Source organism: Salvelinus alpinus, chromosome 17, assembly GCF_045679555.1.
Source record: "Salvelinus alpinus chromosome 17, SLU_Salpinus.1, whole genome shotgun sequence".
In the NCBI taxonomy this organism is placed as follows: Eukaryota; Metazoa; Chordata; class Actinopteri; order Salmoniformes; family Salmonidae; genus Salvelinus; species Salvelinus alpinus.
This window is the reverse complement of record NC_092102.1, coordinates 54,945,499-54,965,558: the sequence shown is the minus strand read 5'-3', so window position 1 is coordinate 54,965,558 and position 20,060 is coordinate 54,945,499. Positions and strand designations below refer to the sequence as shown.

General features: G+C 45.1%; 1 protein-coding gene and 2 non-coding genes across 4 annotated transcripts; all 3 read right to left on the bottom strand.

Annotated features, from left to right (window-relative positions):
* Positions 1-4,075: 4,075 nt before the first annotated feature.
* Positions 4,076-16,379, bottom strand: LOC139543176 (large ribosomal subunit protein uL16). 2 transcript variants are annotated; one of them, XM_071349436.1, is made up of 6 exons: positions 16,283-16,379; positions 10,411-10,494; positions 7,528-7,635; positions 6,117-6,255; positions 5,100-5,262; positions 4,076-4,359 (listed from the first exon to the last, which is right to left on the bottom strand). In XM_071349436.1, exons 1-6 carry the CDS (start codon positions 16,362-16,364, stop codon positions 4,204-4,206), a joined length of 732 nt encoding a protein of 243 aa, XP_071205537.1. In that variant the 5' UTR covers positions 16,365-16,379; the 3' UTR covers positions 4,076-4,203. The 2 variants fall into 2 exon arrangements, with proteins under 2 accessions (XP_071205537.1, XP_071205538.1); XM_071349437.1 differs by having other exon boundaries at positions 10,411-10,469; positions 16,127-16,306.
* On the bottom strand, positions 5,952-6,084 carry LOC139543312 (small nucleolar RNA SNORA70). Its single transcript, XR_011668689.1, has one exon. It is a non-coding gene; the product is annotated as a small nucleolar RNA SNORA70 (small nucleolar RNA).
* Positions 9,745-9,877, bottom strand: LOC139543311 (small nucleolar RNA SNORA70). Its single transcript, XR_011668688.1, has one exon. It is a non-coding gene; the product is annotated as a small nucleolar RNA SNORA70 (small nucleolar RNA).
* Positions 16,380-20,060: the final 3,681 nt, after the last annotated feature.

The following is a 20,060-nucleotide window of genomic DNA, read 5'->3' as shown; positions in this document are numbered from 1 at the left end:
TGTGTGTGTGTGTGTGTGTGTGTGTGTGTGTGTGTGTGTGTGTGTGTGTGTGTGTGTGTGTGTGTGTGTGTGTGTGTGTGTGTGTGTGTGTGTGTGTGTGTGTGTGTGTGTGTGTGTGTGTGTGTGTGTGTGTGTGTGTGTGTGTGTGTGTGTGTGTGTGTGTGTGTGTGTGTGTGTGTGTGTGTGTGTGTGTGTGTGTGTGTGTGTGTGTGTGTGTGTGTGTGTGTGTGTGTGTGTGTGTGTGTGTGTGTGTGTGTGTGTGTGTGTGTGTGTGTGTGTGTGTGTGTGTGTGTGTGTGTGTGTGTGTGTGTGTGTGTGTGTGTGTGTGTGTGTGTGTGTGTGTGTGTGTGTGTGTGTGTGTGTGTGTGTGTGTGTGTGTGTGTGTGTGTGTGTGTGTGTGTGTGTGTGTGTGTGTGTGTGTGTGTGTGTGTGTGTGTGTGTGTGTGTGTGTGTGTGTGTGTGTGTGTGTGTGTGTGTGTGTGTGTGTGTGTGTGTGTGTGTGTGTGTGTGTGTGTGTGTGTGTGTGTGTGTGTGTGTGTGTGTGTGTGTGTGTGTGTGTGTGTGTGTGTGTGTGTGTGTGTGTGTGTGTGTGTGTGTGTGTGTGTGTGTGTGTGTGTGTGTGTGTGTGTGTGTGTGTGTGTGTGTGTGTGTGTGTGTGTGTGTGTGTGTGTGTGTGTGTGTGTGTGTGTGTGTGTGTGTGTGATGGGAGAACTCTATATGACTTCTAGTTCGAATATCAAAACAAAGTGAAAAACCTGCCTGTGTGCCCTTGAGCAAGGCACTTAACCCTAATTTGCTCCAGCACAGTACTTCTATGACTGACCCTGTAAAACATATCTCACCTATCCGATGTATGTAACAATAAAACATGTTTTTGCTGTCACATTCAATCAAACACCTATTTCAGTAGTTCCATAGTACCTCATAGCTCAATGAAATCACAGAATGTCCTTTAAAACCCCTACTACTACCTGAATGATCAGGAAACGTGTGAGCACACACGGCGCCACTAGTTTAGAAACGGACACTAACAGGTTTGATGGAATTCTAGCCCGGGTTTCAGGAGTCTGAACACCAAAAGCCTTAATCACGTCAGCCATTAATACCAGGATATTTACTGTGTATGTTTCTATGTATGGAAATATATTTTTACACTGCACTAGTAGTAGTACACTGCACTGCAATGTAGTATGGATGTATAGACTCTGGAACAGGAGTCATGACTACTACTAGTATGGATGTATAGACTCTGGAGACATGACTACTACTAGTATGGATGTATAGACTCTGGAGACATGACTACTACTAGTATGGATGTATAGACTCTGGAGACATGACTACTACTAGTATGGATGTATAGACTCTGGAGCAGGATCCATGACTACTACTAGTATGGATGTATAGACTCTGGAGCAGGAGCCATGACTACTACTAGTATGGATGTATAGACTCTGGAGACATGACTACTACTAGTATGGATGTATAGACTCTGGAACAGGAGACATGACTACTACTAGTATGGATGTATAGACTCTGGAGCAGGAGACAATAGTATTTACTATGTATTGGCTACTTCGCTATGCGTGAATGTCTGACTAAAAACGCTGGAGGCTACTTGAAGCCACAGCTCGTTCTGGCCATGTTAATCTAATCACATTGTTTGTGAGAGCGTGGTATTGAGAATTCTCAGTGAAGCATCTTGGTGTTTAAACACCCGTCTATGCCACTACGTTGGCAAGGCAAGACATTTGAAGAAAGATTGTTTAATGAGAGGATGTTGGAAGTGGTGTTGTGTGCACCCGGTCTTAGGGACAAGACAAGGCTTTCAGTAAGAAGGCCTCATAACCACAACATTAGTAGAGAGGAAGTACCTCTAGTGTAACAGTATAGCTTCCGTCCCTCTCCTCGCCCCTACCTGGGCTGAACCAGCCACCCTCAAAGCATCGTTACCCATCGCTCCACAAAAGCCGCGGCCCTTGCAGAGCAAGGGGAACAACTACTTCAAAGTCTCAGCGCGAGTGACGTCCCCGATTGAAACGCTATTAGCGCGCACCACCGCTAACTAGCTAGCCATTTCACATCGGTTACACAAGCAAAACATATCTCTGAATTTTCCCTATTTGGGTGGCAGCTATGGGCTTACACATTAATAAAGGGAGTTCCCCCAATAAATTACAACATGATCCATTTACTTTTTATCGTGTTAATCTTTGACTGTAAGCCATCAGGTCTGTTGCTAAACAACCCACCCGTCTATAATGCCCTTACGCAGTATGTCATCTTCAGTCTTATCCCGTTACTGAACAGACAAGTGCAGCGTTTGTAACGCAAGATGGAGCCCTTTAGTCAGAGATCACAATTATTGTGGGAGCTTGCAAAATGACCTTTTCATTCAAGACAGGGTACATATATTGTTTCAGGTGATAGCAGGTTGTTCAGTCACTTGTTTCTCCAACTTTATAGCAAGCCAAGTTTCATATTCTGTGGTTTGGTAACTTCCTGTTCTTTGACAGACTGGCTGGACTGAAGACGTAAAGTACGAGGCGTCCGTCCTGCATTTCAACCACAGGGGGGCGTTGCGCTTCCACTCTTGTGGACGTGCCCATTGAAATGCATGACATCCGGCGCAACGCAACAAGTGCTTATGGGTATTGTGAACAAGTTTCAACCAGAGCCTCTGGTCCAGAGCGCTTTAGAAGAGCCGTGACATGAGAAATTAAAACAGCCAGTTCTCATTTTGGATAGTAAGACTGTGGCGACCCGTCATTCAGGGCAGAGCTACATGTATTTAGCCTGTTTTGCATGTTATTTTGGCAATAATACGTGTCGCATACCAGTTTGCAAACAATGTAAAAAAATATATATATATTTAACCTTTACTTAACTAGGCAAGTCAGTTAAGAACAAATTCTTATTTACAATGACTGCCTACACCGGCCAAACTCGGACGGCACTGGACCGATTGTGCGCCACCCTATAGGATAATCATTGAGGTAATGTCCTCCTTGCGCCATGATTGGCTCAAAGTTCTGTCATTCATGGGGACATTACCTAATTGCGAAATCTATGGGGAGCTCAAATTCAAGCCCCTTTGGTGCTGCCATAGAGTTCCCAGTGGTCTTTGAAGCACTATAAATCCAGAAAACGACAATTTCCCCACCAGGACCGCCACCTTCCTGCACAAATGTTTTGTATGCTGCTGCATAAATTATGTAATATGCCAGGGAGATCTGTATAATGTAGCTAAGAAAATAATGCTAAGTGTATATTGTGTAGTAAGCTGTAAGGGTGAGGAACATGGGCTACTAATAATTTGGTCCATTTCCCTCTCATAACTATGCCCACAGTTCTGACCTGGCAGTGCACATGTAGCCTATAGCCTGTTTTAGATGAAAATAATCTTTGAATAGTGTAAGAGCTTTCATTGTCTGCTTATATGCCCCCCTTTAGCCTACAGTTCTGACTTGGTGTACAGGGAGTAAACTAAGAATGGCCCATGTTCTGAATTCTGTTAGTGCACTGTCTAGTGTTGAACAAATAGCTACCCACGCTCGCTCATTGTCTTAATCGAAATTACTGGTTGCCTCTTATCCACTCGTCGTCCCCTTATGCCATAGTTTGTACATATCAATTGTCAGTAGAAACCACATTTGTTTAAGTCAGCCATTTTAGCTATGTTTATTAAAAGACAGTAAAATGAGGCTGAATGAATTGTTTCGCTGGTAGACAAGGCTCCGCTGAACCAGGTATAACAGTAAGGATTCACACAATGGTGCTGAAAAGATATCTCTGCTGTTTGGACAGCTTTATGTAGGCCCGGTTATAGTGCAATTAATGTTAATCAATGTAGTGGCTTGCTGGCACACATCCCAACTTTTTTGGGGTGAGTTTGCCCCAAGATGTACATGCTAAAATCATCACCGGCAGTACTTAAATGTACAATACTGGCGTTCCTAGTTAATATTTCAGTAAAATATACATTTGCTCATTATGAAGTTCTACCCCTTTACTCACCTTGCCCAAGTCAACCCCTCATCTGAAGTCAGAATCAGCAGTGAAAGGCACAACAATAAGACCCAGGTCAGTTTCATCTTTATTGGCTGACTATTCAGATGTATTCATTCACCATGTCTGACCTCCCGTGAAGCTGAGGACCAGACATCCTATGGGATGTTAAAAGCATGTCAGTCTGTAGTCGAGTGTCTAGATGGCGTGAATCTTCTTCCAGCGAGCCAGAGGGCCCGTCGAGGGGATGTACTTCACCCCACAGCCATCAGGAATCACACGCTTTTCAGCCATCATTTGATCAAAGTCCACGGCGTTGAACTTAGTGAAGCCATACTTCTTAGACATGTGGATCTGAGGGAGGGAGAAGTGAGTGATCAGAGGTCCTCTACAGACAGTAATGTTTCTCAGTGTGTAAAGGAACGTGGACGTTTAAAACCCCCCCAGAGTCAGAAATATAATTAGCATAATAAAACTCTGCCAGTAAGCTAGAGATCTGTTTGCATTGGACGAGTCTCAATACACCGCGTCCGCCGATGTCACACTTCCTCATCTGCGGTGAAAAGTGGCATAGCTAGAGCGTTGTTTGTCAGACCATGAGACAAACTTGAAAATCAGACTCCTCAAAACATCCAACGTATGAACGGTTTGGCTACAAACTATTATGACCTGGATGGAAAGGAGACTCTGTGGTGTTCTCCGTTTACGCTAAAACCTCAAGTGTCTTGGACTCCTCAAGTCATTAGAGCTGCTCTGCCAACTTGTATCTGTTGAGTCCAAACAGTTTGGGCTACACTATGATGACCCCTCTGGAAAGGTGAGTCTCAATGTTGGCTGTTTTGTATTGTGACCCCCAGGCTACAAGACTCACCTGAAGTACAACACAATTATGGAAGTATATGTGAAGACTGTTTAGTGCCAAAAATAAGAGGTTAAATGTTTTTCAAATCAGATCTTTCTTCCGTCTCTCAGATATAGGACAGACACTTCAGAACTTTTGGGGGCTCATCGGTTGTAGTGAATCTGTTATTCAATGTGTTTGTATCACATTTGATCAGTTATCCCCCAGTGTGTTGTGTGTCCGAGTGAGTTACCTTCTGGCGTCCGGGGAACTTGAACTTGGCTCTGCGGAGAGCCTCGATAATGTGCTCCTTGTTGCTGGCCTTAGTGCGGACAGACATGATCACCTGACCGATTCTAACACGGGCCACGGTGCCCAGGGGTTTCCCGAACGCACCGCGCATCCCTGTCTGGAGCCTAGAAACACAGAACCACGTTTAACTGACGCACAGACAGAACACATTTAATGTTCTTGGACACGTGGAATGAGTCTAATGACACCCTCTAATGAAGGTCACCAACTGGTTGATCTTCAAGACATTCCTAGTCCACCAAACGCTAGAAGAGCCAACGATTTAGGCTCAGATTTTGTGTGTCTTGTGCCGTTGACGCCGAAGACCTGCAGGTCAGGCAGACACTGTTCACAATTTTGGGGATAGTAAAATGTTTTCAGTATAAAATGAAGACCTACCAAATATAAAGTATAGAAGATAATGAAGCTTTTTAAATAAGATCTGGGAGAACTAAGAACCAAACAGACCCAAGGTCAGAAAATGGCATAATGTTTGAGCAGCTCAGACGGCATAACGAGGTATTGGCTAACAGCAACATTTTGCCAAGAGGACTTCTAAAACAGTAACCACCTTCCCACCAGAACAGTTTTTAAATAAATCTGAGGGGTAGTTTCCTACTTGCTTTTCGACTCAGAAAAGGTTGTTGACCTCTGTACTACGTAGTTGACCAGAGGCCTATTTTCTGGTCATTGACATGTAGCAGCACCTTGTCCATATTACCAGCTGACAGAGGCAGAGCAGTATCTAGCCAGCGTCCTGGTCTACAATCCCCAGTCAGTCCTGGTCTGACACACAGCAGCATCAGTTGTAAAGCGTTGTCTCAGCGGTCCCTTAAAGGGGCCAGCACCTCCCAGCTGGCCTCATACACAACCACAGAGTCACTGTCTGCAGCCATTGCACACCAGAACCGCACTGCAGCGGGACTGGTCGGCTTAATAAGCTGCAGGTGTTCTAGGCGTTTAGAACAGTGTGCTGTACCTGTCAGCCCCGGCGCAGGACAACATCTTGTTGATACGGATGACATGGAAGGGGTGCAGGCGGACCCGGATGTGGAAGCCATCCTTTCCGCAAGTCTTCACCATGTACTTGTTGGCACAGATACGGGCTGCCTCCAGAGCTAGAGGAGAGACGGGAGAGTTAACACAGGCTGCCCCCAGAGGAGAGACGGGAGAGTTAACACAGGCTGCCCACAGAGGAGAGACGGGAGAGTTAACACAGGCTGCCCACAGAGGAGAGACGGGAGAGTTAACACAGGCTGCCCACAGAGGAGAGACGGGAGAGTTAACACAGGCTGCCCACAGAGGAGAGACGGGAGAGTTAACACAGGCTGCCCACAGAGGAGAGACGGGAGAGTTAACACAGGCTGCCCACAGAGGAGAGACGGGAGAGTTAACACAGGCTGCCCACAGAGGAGAGACGGGAGAGTTAACACAGGCTGCCCACAGAGGAGAGACGGGAGAGTTAACACAGGCTGCCCACAGAGGAGAGACGGGAGAGTTAACACAGGCTGCCCACAGAGGAGAGACGGGAGAGTTAACACAGGCTGCCCACAGAGGAGAGACGGGAGAGTTAACACAGGCTGCCCACAGAGGAGAGACGGGAGAGTTAACACAGGCTGACTCCAGAGGAGAGACGGGAGAGTTAACACAGGCTGCCCACAGAGGAGAGACGGGAGAGTTAACACAGGCTGCCCACAGAGGAGAGACGGGAGAGTTAACACAGGCTGCCCACAGAGGAGAGACGGGAGAGTTAACACAGGCTGCCTCCAGAGGAGAGACGGGAGAGTTAACACAGGCTGCCCACAGAGGAGAGACGGGAGAGTTAACACAGGCTGCCCACAGAGGAGAGACGGGAGAGTTAACACAGGCTGACTCCAGAGGAGAGACGGGAGAGTTAACACAGGCTGCCCACAGAGGAGAGACGGGAGAGTTAACACAGGCTACCTACAGGGAGAGACAGGAGAGTTAACACAGACTGCCTCCAGAGGAGAGACGGGAGAGTTAACACAGGCTGCCTCCAGAGGAGAGACGGGAGAGTTAACACAGGCTGCCTCCAGAGGAGAGACGGGAGAGTTAACACAGGCTGCCTCCAGAGGAGAGACGGGAGAGTTAACACAGGCTGCCTCCAGAGGAGAGACGGGAGAGTTAACACAGGCTGCCTCCAGAGGAGAGACGGGAGAGTTAACACAGGCTGCCCACAGAGGAGAGACAGGAGAGTTAATACAGGCTGCCCACAGAGGAGAGGGATAAGGGGAAGAGCTAGAGATATGGAAAGTAGATTTAATACGAGATGGCAATCTGACCTTGCATTTCAGAAGACAGTACATGTGTAACATTGTCAATGAGTGAGTGTGTGTGTCAGCTGACTGTCTCCAGAGATGCCCCCTCACCTTCAGAGGACAGCTGCTCGTACTCGTCAGAGACCATGTGACCACACAGAGGGAACTCATCCACCCTGGCCTTCTTCCTGCCCAGATCAAAGATCCTGATCTTAGGATCTACAGAGGTAAACAAGAGGAGACAGTTTACACTAGTTAATGTTGGTCTCAATGTCTTTAAAAAAGGTGCACTTTGCAAGAAATCACTCTATTTCCTGTTTGCTACAAGTCTAGGAGTTCACCTAATTTCACTTGGTGACTAAAGTAGAGCAGGGTTTCCCAAACTCGGGCCTGGCCCCACCGGGTGCACGCTTTGTCCCCCCCCTAGCACTACACAGCGGATGCAAATAAAAGCTTAATGAGTTGTTTATGTGAATCAGCTGTGTAGTGCCAGGGGCATAATCCCAAACGCGCCCTCAGGACCACGTTAGTAAAACCCCGGTGTAGAGAATCATTGTAGCATCTGAACCACTGTGACATATTTCACAGAACCAAAAATATTGTATTTTCAGCTGGTGTACAAAACCAAAAGACCCAAAAACTTAGGCATAGAAATAAAATCAGCCCCTTCTTATACCTGCTTTCAACGAGTGACATCTACACTAAAAATATAAAAACGCAACAATTCAGGCAATTAAAATCCATTAATTCAGCCTTTATGGATTTCACGTGACTGGGTCTATCGCTTCGTCACAGATACCCCCCCAAAAAATGTAAAGTAGGGGCGTGGATCAGAAAACCAGTCAGTATCTGGTGTGACCACCATTTGACTCATGCAGCGAGACACATCTCCTTCATATAGAGTTGATCAGACTTGATTGTGGCCTGTGGAATGTTGTCCCACTCTTCAATGGCTGTCAAAAGTGGCTGGATATTGGCGGGAACTGGAACAAACTGTCGTAAATATTGAGCCAGAGCATCCCAAACATGCTTAATGGGTGACATGTCTGGTAGGTATGCAGGCCATGGAAGAACTGGGACATTTTCAGCTTCTAGGAATAGTGTACGGATCCTTGTGACATGACAACCACTTGACCAAAATGCAATTGTGTTTAGTTGTCCGTAGCTTATCCCTGCCCATACTGTAACCCCACTGCGAGGAACTCTTCACAACGTTGACATCAGCAAACCACTCGCCCACACACCGTCTGCCCGGTACAGTTGAAACCGGGATTCATCCCTGAAGAGCACACTTCTCCAGCGGGCCAGTGGCCATCGAAGGTGAACATTTGCCCACTGAAGTCTGTTACGACGCCAAACGGCAGTCAGGGCAAGACCCTGGTTACGACGCCGCCGAACTGCAGTCAGGGCAAGACCCTGGTTACGACGCCAAACGGCAGTCAGGGCAAGACCCTGGTTACGACGCCAAACGGCAGTCAGGGCAAGACCCTGGTTACGACGCCAAACGGCAGTCAGGTCAAGACCCTGGTTACGACGCCAAACGGCAGTCAGGTCAAGACCCTGGTTACGACGCCAAACGGCAGTCAGGTCAAGACCCTGGTGAGAACAACGAGCACAGCTTCCGAGACGTTTGTGCAGAAGTTCTTTGGATGTGCAAACCCACAGCTGTCCGGGTGGCTAGTCTCAGACGATCACGCAGGTGAAGCCGGCTGTGGGGTCCTGGGCCTGCGTGGTTACATATGGTCTGCAGTTGAGGCCCGGTTGGACGTACTGACAATTTCTAAAACTACGTTGTAGGCGGCTTATGGTAGAGAAATGTACATTTTACAGAAATGTACAAATTCTCTGGCAACAACTATGGTTGACATTCCTGCAGTCAGCATGCCAATTGCACGCTCCCTCAAAACATCTGTGGCATTGTGCTTTGTGACAATACTGCACATTTTAAAGCGGTCTTTTATTGTCCCCAGTACAAGGTGCACCTGTGTAATGATCCTGCTGTTTAATCAGCTTCTTGATATGCCACACCTGTCAGATGGATTATCTTGGCAAAGAAGAAACACGCACTAACAGGGATGTAAACAAATTTGTGCACAAAATTAAGAGAAATAAATTTTTGTGCTTTTGGAAAGTCGCTGGGATCTGTTATTTCAGCTCATGAAAACACAGGAACAACAAATTTACAAGTTGCGTTTACATTTTTGTCCAGTATATAAGTCACTTCTGTGAAAATGGGACTGGTCACTCAAAAAGGTTACATATTACAGCTGTAAGTGACCAATTAGACAAAATAGTTAACTAGCTACACCCTCAGTAGTCAGAACTAAACGTTGTCTCAGCGGTCCCTTAAAGGGGCCAGCACCTCCCAGCTGGCCTCATACACAACCACAGAGTCACTGTCTGCAGCCATTGCACACCAGAACCGCACTGCAGCGGGACTGGTCGGCTTAATAAGCTGCAGGTAAGAACACGTATGTTCCTGTTTAGTATTTATTAGATTCCCCATTAGCTGCTGCCAATGCAACAACTACTCTTCCCGGGGTCAAACAGGAATAAACACCGACATAACACAACAGCCTCCATCAAATAAAAAACATTACAAATGTACAACACAACGGGTGTATTACTAGAGTGTCTTCACAGTCCCGTGTTGTCCTGAGAGGTATGAGTATTTTATCTAATTTTACTGCTTGCTTTACTTGATGAGGAATAGAGTTCCACGTAGTACTGTGAGTTTCCTAGCCTCTGTTCTAAATTGTGAAGAGACCCCTGGTGGCATGTCTTGTGGGGTACGTATGGGTGTCTGAGCTGAGCCATTTCAACAGTTCGGTGCCTTCAACACATCTCAAAGACTAGTGATGCACAATACCAATTTAGCATGCAATTGACATTGGCCCTTAAATGTACACTGAAGGCGAACTGCTCTGTTCTGGGCCAACTGAAATGAGCTTGTTTGAGTGGGAATAACCTCAAGGTAAAGGAGAGAGAACTTACCAGGCACACCGCGACAGAAACGGGATTTGGGGTAGGGCTTGTTCTTGCAGTAGCGGTAGCTGATGGAGAGACAGATGGTTAAATCTAACAATTATCAGCTGACTAGCTACAGTAACTGCTCGTAGCTAACCGACTAGCTACAGTAACTGCTCGTAGCTAACCGACTAGCTACAGTAACTGCTCGTAGCTAACAGACTAGCTACAGTAACTGCTCGTAGCTAACAGACTAGCTACAGTAACTGCTCGTAGCTAACAGACTAGCTACAGTAACTGCTAGTAGCACTACTACAGTTGGGTTGGTCAAGTGGTTGTCAGATACTTTAACATTCAACGAAAATGCTAACCATGTAGGAGTGATCAGAGGTTCTCCGAAGACCGCCATATTTATTAGTGTGTAAAGGAAATCTAACTTGTCAGCATGTTGCCTCTGAGGTACCTTAAAGGGGCCAGCACCTCCCAGCTGGCCTCATATTCAACCAGAGTCACTGTCCGCACTACAAGGGTTGGGCGATGTCAACCTCTGTCCAATCGCGATTAAATACCCATAAAACATTGATATACAAAGGCGGCGCCCCCTACTGGCCAACCTCCCAAAAGGTCAAATGCAAGAAACGCTGCTAAAAAAATACAGGAGACGAGGGGAACCATGACAATATATTTCAGCCACCAAAAGAAAAGTTGCATATTCCTCTCTGCAGCAAGAAAAGTGTCGACACACAAGATAGCATCACTGGCTGCGCGCCCTGTGATTGGTTGTAAATCATGAAGGGCCCGGCTGCAGAGGACAACTCCACGCTCCCCAGAACAGGATAATGATTGAATGATTTGCCTAATCTTCCTCTTATTAGACCTGGACTTCAACGTGTTGGCAGGTTAAATACACACGGTCAATAGGCTATGGAAATAGGCTCTACACATTTCCTTCATGAGCTTTGCTCAGCTCAAAGTTCCCTTTTGACTTCATTCCATCTTGATATCGGTCGCTCTATTTCCCTTCATGCCTGTAATAGTTGTCCCTTAAAATAAAGTTGTGATAAAGAATTGCCTATAGACAGACTCACAACTTTAGGACATTAAAACTATTTAATAATACCTGTATTTTATACAAAGCGACCAATGCGTGTATAATACATTACATATGGGCGGTCCCGGGAATCGAACCCACTACCCTGGTGTTACAAGCACCATTATCTACCATCTGAGCGACAAAGAAACTCCATAACTTTAACTTGTCTTAAAGGAGTATTTTACAACTTGATTTGAGATGTGTCCTCGGCTTGAAAGTCGTCTACGGGCCAGGAGAAACTAATCCACGGCTCAGGTCTTTCAACAGCCACTAGAAACTTCCGCTGACCGTAGCCACCACAAGCTAACAATGGACATGAGAACATTTTTAAAGAGCCCAAATCACCTGAAATATCCATATATATAGTTTGATGTAACTTGGACCAAAAAAAAAACATGCCCCCATCACTTTGATTAAAACTGAAGTCATTCAGAACAAACAGATATAAGACTAAAATGGGGATTTTAAAACGGACTGGATTGTCCACTATAAAAACATGAAATGGGCTTCAGCTACATGGACCGGGAAACCTTTTGGGCTGCTTTGGTGAAAATCTCAACTCAGTCTACTTTACTCTCTTACATTCTGTAAATTGTTTAACATTTATAGAGAGAGGTTATGCAGGCTATAAAGGACTACGCCACAGCTCTTTACTGTGTGGTTCCAGTCAAGTTAAGCTATACATTGACCATCACTTCACAACGTAGTAACCATTAACGACAGCGGTCAATCTGATACGTAATATCACCCAACCCTAGTCGGCAGCCACTGCACACTAGAACCACACTGGTTTAATAAGCTGCAGGGGTGACCAAGACTAAAAACAGCTTCTATCTCAAGGCCATCAGACTTAAATAACCATCACTAGCCAGCCTCCACCCAGTACCCTGCCATTAACTTAGTCACGGTCACTAGCCAGCCTCCACCCAGTACCCTGCCATTAACTTAGTCACGGTCACTAGCCAGCCTCCACCCAGTACCCTGCCATTAATTTAGTCACGGTCACTAGCCAGCCTCCACCCAGTACCCTGCCATTAATTTAGTCACGGTCACTAGCCAGCCTCCACCCAGTACCCTGCCATTAACTTAGTCACGGTCACTAGCCAGCCTCCAGCCAGTACCCTGCCATTAACTTAGTCACGGTCACTAGCCAGCCTCCACCCAGTACCCTGCCATTAACTTAGTCACGGTCACTAGCCAGCCTCCAGCCAGTACCCTGCCATTAACTTAGTCACGGTCACTAGCCAGCCTCCACCCAGTACCCTGCCATTAACTTAGTCACGGTCACTAGCCAGCTACCACCCAGTACCCTGCCATTAACTTAGTCACGGTCACTAGCCAGCCTCCACCCAGTACCCTGCCATTAACTTAGTCACGGTCACTAGCCAGCCTCCACCCAGTACCCTGCCATTAATTTAGTCACGGTCACTAGCCAGCCTCCAGCCAGTACCCTGCCATTAACTTAGTCACGGTCACTAGCCAGCCTCCAGCCAGTACCCTGCCATTAACTTAGTCACGGTCACTAGCCAGCCTCCACCCAGTACCCTGCCATTAACTTAGTCACGGTCACTAGCCAGCTACCACCCAGTACCCTGCCATTAACTTAGTCACGGTCACTAGCCAGCCTCCACCCAGTACCCTGCCATTAATTTAGTCACGGTCACTAGCCAGCCTCCAGCCAGTACCCTGCCATTAACTTAGTCACGGTCACTAGCCAGCCTCCACCCAGTACCCTGCCATTAACTTAGTCACGGTCACTAGCCAGCCTCCACCCAGTACCCTGCCATTAACTTAGTCACGGTCACTAGCCAGCCTCCACCCAGTACCCTGCCATTAACTTAGTCACTGTCACTAGCCAGCCTCCACCCAGTACCCTGCCATTAACTTAGTCACGGTCACTAGCCAGCCTCCACCCAGTACCCTGCCATTAACTTAGTCACGGTCACTAGCCAGCCTCCACCCAGTACCCTGCCATTAACTTAGTCACGGTCACTAGCCAGCCTCCACCCAGTACCCTGCCATTAACTTAGTCACGGTCACTAGCCAGCCTCCACCCAGTACCCTGCCATTAACTTAGTCACGGTCACTAGCCAGCTACCACCCAGTTACTCAACTCTGCACCGTAGATGCTGCTGCCCAATGTACATAGAATCACTGGTCACTATAATAATGTTTACATACTGTTTTACCCACTTCATATGTATATACACTATATTCTAGTCAATGCCATCCTATTCAACCATTGCTGTGTGTATATACACACACACACCATTCTATCCTACGTTCTCTTCAGATAGACATTATGGATATAGTACACATCCCATCCCTCCTTACAAACATACACAGTGCCTTCGGAAAGTATTCAGACCCCTTGACTTTCCCACATTCTGTTAGGTTACAACCTTATTCTAAAATAGTTTCCTCCCCAATCTACACACAATACCCTCATAATGACAAAGCAAAAACAGTTGAAAAATGTACAAATGTATGTAAACTGAAATATGACATTTACATAAATACTCAGAACCTTCTGAGTAGTTTGTTGAAGCACCTTTGGCAGCGATTACAGCCTCAAGTCTTCTTGGGTATGACTCTACAAGCTTGGCACACCTGTATTTGGGGAGTTTCTCCCATTCTTCTCTGCAGATCCTCAAGCTCTGTCAGGTTGGATGGGGAGCGTTACTGCACAGCTATTTTCAGGTCTCTCCAGAGATGTTCGATCGGGTTCAAGTCCGGGCTCTGGCTGGGCCACTCAAGGACATTCAGAGACTTGTCCCGAAGCCACTCCTGCGTTATCTTGGCTGTGTGCGTAGGGCCGTTGTCCTGTTGGAAGGTGAACCGTTGCCCCAGTTTGAGGTCCTGAGCACTCTGGAACAGGTTTTCATCAAGGATCTCTGTACTCGGTCCGTTCATCTTTGACTCGATCCTGACTAGTCTCCCAGTCACTGCCGCTTAAAAACATCCCCCCAGCATGCTTCTGCCACCACCATGCTTCACCGTAGGGATGGTGCCAGGTTTCCTCCAGACACTTTGCATTCAGGCCAAAGAGTTCAATCCTGGTTTCATCAGATCAGAGAATCTTGTTTCTTATTGTCTGCGAGTCCTTTAGGTGCCTTTTGACAAACCCCAAGCGGGCTGTCATGTTCCATTTACTAAGGAGTGGCTTCCATCTGGCCACTCTACCATAAAGGCATGATTAGTGGAGTGCTGCAGAGATGGTTGTCCTTCTGGATGGTTCTCCCATCTACACAGAGGAACTGTGGAGCTCTGCCAGAGTGAACATTGGCCCTTCTCCCCCAATTGCTGTTTGGCCACGTGGCCAGCTCTAGAAAGTCTTGGTGGCGCCAAACTTCTTCCATTTAAGAATGATGGAGGCCACAATTCCTTCGACCTCTTGGCTTGGTTTTTGCTCTGACATTCACTGTCAACTGTGGGACCTTAAATAGACAGGTGTGCCTTTACAAATCATGTCCAATCAATTGAATTTACCACAAGTGGACTCCAATTAAGATGTAGAAACCTCAAGGATGATCAAAGGAAACAGGATGCACCTGAGCTCAATTTCGAGTCCCATAGCAAAGGGTACGAATACTTGTATATAAGGTACCTGTTTTTCATTAATTTGCTCATTTAAAAAAATCTGTATTTTCTTTGTCATTATGGGGTATTGTGTGTTGATCCCCCCCCCCCAACCCATTTTAGAATAAGGCTGTAGCGTAACAAAATGTGGAAAAAGTGAAGGGGGCTGAATACTGTCTGAATGCACTGTATATCCATCACTGTATCTACACTACACATCTACCACAACCCTTCAGGATAGCGCTCACTGGCCTGGGAGACAGGTTCATATAAAAGCTATCCTCCCTCTATTTCTATCATAACGTTTTATCCCAGCTTGCCTTTATTTTTTATTTAATTTAAATTTTTAGTAACTTAGCAAACACTTATCCAGAGCGACTTGGTCATTGCATTCAAGTGTAATAGTGTCTAAGCAGTCTCTCCTCCTGTATCTGTCTGTAGAGATAAGTGGATAAGGACCAGGAAGTTGCCTGTAGTGTGGACACACACACAGCTCCTTTAACTATTTCTACATTACATTCTTTTCAATGTGTGTATTGTTAGATATTACTGCACAGTTGGAGCTAGGAACACAAGACTTTCTCTACACCCACAACAACATCTAAATATGTATGTAAATGAGATACTAAGGATGTTTAGACATTCACGTATCTTTATTCTGTACAGTAAACCTCACTATACTGTGTAATGTGTACCAATAATCACAGACGAATGTAATAACAGATAAACTCCATAATAACTATGTTGATCTACCCACAAGTTGCAATGGCTAGTTATGCTACCTAATGCCATTAGCAGTGTTACCCTTCTAATCCAGCTAGCTACATTAGCTACAGTTAGCTAGGTGAATGACAGGGATGTAGACATCGCTAACAGTGTGTAACATAGCATCAAGCAAGCTAGTTGAATGAAACCACACAAATTGACGTTACAGCATATAAATAATTTGACATCAACCCTGCGAATGTAGCTAGCTAATTACTTCACATGGTGCAGACACATCCACCATTTTGTATTTTCACCCAGTGTCAGACTTTATTTGAGCTAAAACCATGAGACAAAAACACTCACCATCGGGCTGGCCGGCGACCCATGTCTGCGATCTGTTAAAATAACACAAACACTTATTACGAATGGAGAGTAGCTAGGGTCCTAGAATGGAAAAATACATTATTTTCTATACTTTTTAGAAGAGCGGCAGAGACCACGATGTCACCGTGTACTCACCGAATGGAGGAAAGGAAGTTAGACAGACTTCCGCTGCGTCATATGGGTGCGTTCGGGTGGAGAAAGTATATGGTAAAAACATGCCTCTTTTATTTTTGATTTGTGTAAGGACTTTTGTAATCACACGTGAATTATGGTTAGTAATCGTAAATGTTTTATTGAATATTTTGTCTGTAAAATTTCCTCCGCAACAACTAGCCAACCGTGGAGCATCTTGGGAAGAGTAGTTTTACCAAAGAGATTTATAACTAACCCAAGATCGTTCATCTCTGTCGTTTACAGTAGGAGCGAATTAAGCATAGTCGGCAGAACAAGCCAGGTGGGCAAAGCCAAGCTTTGCAAACGGCTAGTGGGGATCCATAATAAATACAAATACAATATAATTATTGGCACATTATAGCATTTATTTGCATAGTTCCGTTAAGGATCGCCTCCTCTGTGAAGTGCGAGTGTGCACAAACTCAATTCGACCTTGCACTCCGAAACAAAACTTTTTTTTTTACTTTAGCAAAGCGTCAAGTCTCTAAAACTTCGTGCACTGTATTCGTAAGAGATTCTTGTTTTGGGAACAGAACACCGATATCATGTTTCATCAATGAGAAAATTGGCAGAATGTCGGACACAGTTTCAACAAGTTCCATCTTCTCCCACTACCTGCGACTGGACTTCCTCTCACCAACATATTTGGTGGTGAGAAAATGTTCTAAAGGGATGCTACAACTTTATAGCCACTGTGATGTGTCTGGGTTACCCCTTCTGTCTGTGGTTTTACCACAGATAGAACAATGACACAGATATTTCACCAGATGTATAAATGTGAAACACCCGCTTGGCGTTTCCACTCACTACCAAACATCGCATTGACAAGAAACCCAGTGGCCGGCAGTGGGAGAAGAGGGATTTTGGCCGATATTCTGCTAAATTTTCTCATCGATTAAACAAACTAGGTGTTCCCTCACAGAAATATGAAAATATATGCTAGAACTTGCTAATAATATCTCGCTAGCTCGTGCTTGGCTTTGCCCACTTCCTTGCTTGTTCTGCCCACTATGACTCATTTGTTCCCGTTTGAAACGACGGGCTCTGGTCTATCTTAGTTATAAAAATCTTTGGTTTTACTAAGAACACGGGAGGGCAAGAGGAGGATCACAGAGTTTGGGATGAGATGAGGTGGTGGAAGAGGAGGAGGAAAAAACGGAACACAACTGAACATGTTGATAATATTAGTTTGGGTTGGTGATGGTGGTGTTATTTTTTTTTTTTTTTTTTTGTTAGTGACGACAGAGACTAAAACCGGCGATATTTTGCGTTTTAGAAGCTGCTATGGCCCATTTTCACAGGGGGGGGCGACAAATACCAGACTACCTAGGAGTCTAGACTGTAAACTCTCCTTCCAGACTCACATCAAACATCTCCAATCCAAAATTAAATCTAGAATCGGCTTCCTATTTCGCAACAAAGCCTCCTTCACTCACGCCGCCAAACTTACCCTAGTAAAACTGACTATCCTACCGATCCTTGACTTCGGTGATGTCATTTACAAAATAGCCAACACTCTACTCATCAAATTGGATGCAGTCTATCAGAGTGCCATCCGTTTTGTCACCAAAGCCTCTTATACTACCCACCACTGCGACCTGTATGCTCTCGTTGGCTGGTCCTCGCTACATATTCGTCGCCAAACCCACTGGCTCCAGGTCATCTATAAGTCTTTGCTAGGTAAAGCCCCGCCTTACCTCAGCTCACTGGTCACGATAACAACACCCACCCGTAGCACGCGCTCCAGCAGGTATATTTCACGGGTCATCCCCAAAGCCAACACCTCCTTTGGCCGCCTTTCCTTCCAGTTCTCTGCTCCCAATGACTGGAACGAACTGCAAAAATCCCTGAAGTTGGAGACTAATATCTCTAACTATCTATAACTTTAAGCGTCAGCTGTCACAGCAGCTTACCGATCGCTGCAGCTGTACACAGCCCATCTGTAAACAGCCCATCTGTAAATAGCCCATCCAACCAACTACCTACCTCATCCCCATATTTGTTTTCGTTTTTCTGCTCTTCTGCACACCAGTATTTCCACTTGCACATCCTCATCTGCAGATCTATCACTCCAGTGTAAATTGCTAAATTGTAATTACTTCACCACTATTGGCCTATTTATTGCCTTACCTCCTTACTTCATTTGCACACACTGTATATAGATTTTTCTATTGTGTTATTGACTGTATGTTTGTTTATCCCATGTGTTTATCTGTGTCGTGTGTGTCGCACTGCTTTGCTTTATCTTGGCCAGGTCGCAGTTGTAAATGAGAACTTGTTCTCAACTGGTCTACCTGGTTAAAAAAAATTGAAATAAATCAAATAAAAAATACTTGTAGCATCCCTGATACTCGTAGCATCCCTGATATTCATATCATCCCTGATATTCATATCATCCCTGATATTCATATCATCCCTGATATTCATAGCATCCCTGATATTCATATCATCCCTGATATTCATATCATCCCTGATATTCATAGCGTCCCTGATATTCATAGCGTCCCTGATATTCATATCATCCCTGATATTCATATCATCCCTGATATTCATAGCGTCCCTGATATTCATATCATCCCTGATATTCATATCATCCCTGATATTCATAGCGTCCCTGATATTCATATCATCCCTGATATTCATATCATCCCTGATATTCATGGCATCCCTGATATTCATAGCGTCCCTGATATTCATATCATCCCTGATATTCATATCATCCCTGATATTCATAGCGTCCCTGATATTCATAGCGTCCCTGATATTCATATCATCCCTGATATTCATATCATCCCTGATATTCATATCATCCCTGATATTCATGGCATCCCTGATATTCATATCATCCCTGATATTCATAGCGTCCCTGATATTCATATCATCCCTGATATTCATATCATCCCTGATATTCATAGCGTCCCTGATATTCATAGCGTCCCTGATATTCATATCATCCCTGATATTCATATCATCCCTGATATTCATAGCGTCCCTGATATTCATAGCGTCCCTGATATTCCTATCATCCCTGATATTCATATCATCCCTGATATTCATAGCGTCCCTGATATTCATAGCATCCCTGATATTCATATCATCCCTGATATTCATATCATCCCTGATATTCATATCATCCCTGATATTCATATCATCCCTGATATTCATAGCGTCCCTGATATTCATAGCGTCCCTGATATTCCTATCATCCCTGATATTCATATCATCCCTGATATTCATAGCGTCCCTGATATTCATAGCATCCCTGATATTCATATCATCCCTGATATTCATATCATCCCTGATATTCATATCATCCCTGATATTCATAGCGTCCCTGATATTCATATCATCCCTGATATTCATATCATCCCTGATATTCATATCATCCCTGATATTCATATCATCCCTGATATTCATAGCGTCCCTGATATTCATAGCATCCCTGATATTCATATCATCCCTGATATTCATAGCGTCCCTGATATTCATAGCGTCCCTGATATTCATAGCGTCCCTGATATTCATATCATCCCTGATATTCATATCATCCCTGATATTCATAGCATCCCTGATATTCATAGCGTCCCTGATATTCATAGCGTCCCTGATATTCATATCATCCCTGATATTCATATCATCCCTGATATTCGTAGCATCCCTGATATTCATAGCATCCCTGATATTCATATCATCCCTGATATTCGTAGCATCCCTGATATTCATAGCGTCCCTGATATTC

Coding starts and splice junctions, on each gene's coding strand:
- LOC139543176 (XM_071349436.1), bottom strand. CDS start 16,364: ATGTTTTTACCATATACTTTCTCCACCCGAACGCACCCATATGACGCA. Junction 10,495..16,282: donor AACTTCCTTTCCTCCATTCG/GTGAGTACACGG, acceptor GATAATTGTTAG/ATTTAACCATCTGTCTCTCC. Junction 5,263..6,116: donor TCCTGCGCCGGGGCTGACAG/GTACAGCACACT, acceptor CTGTGTTTCTAG/GCTCCAGACAGGGATGCGCG.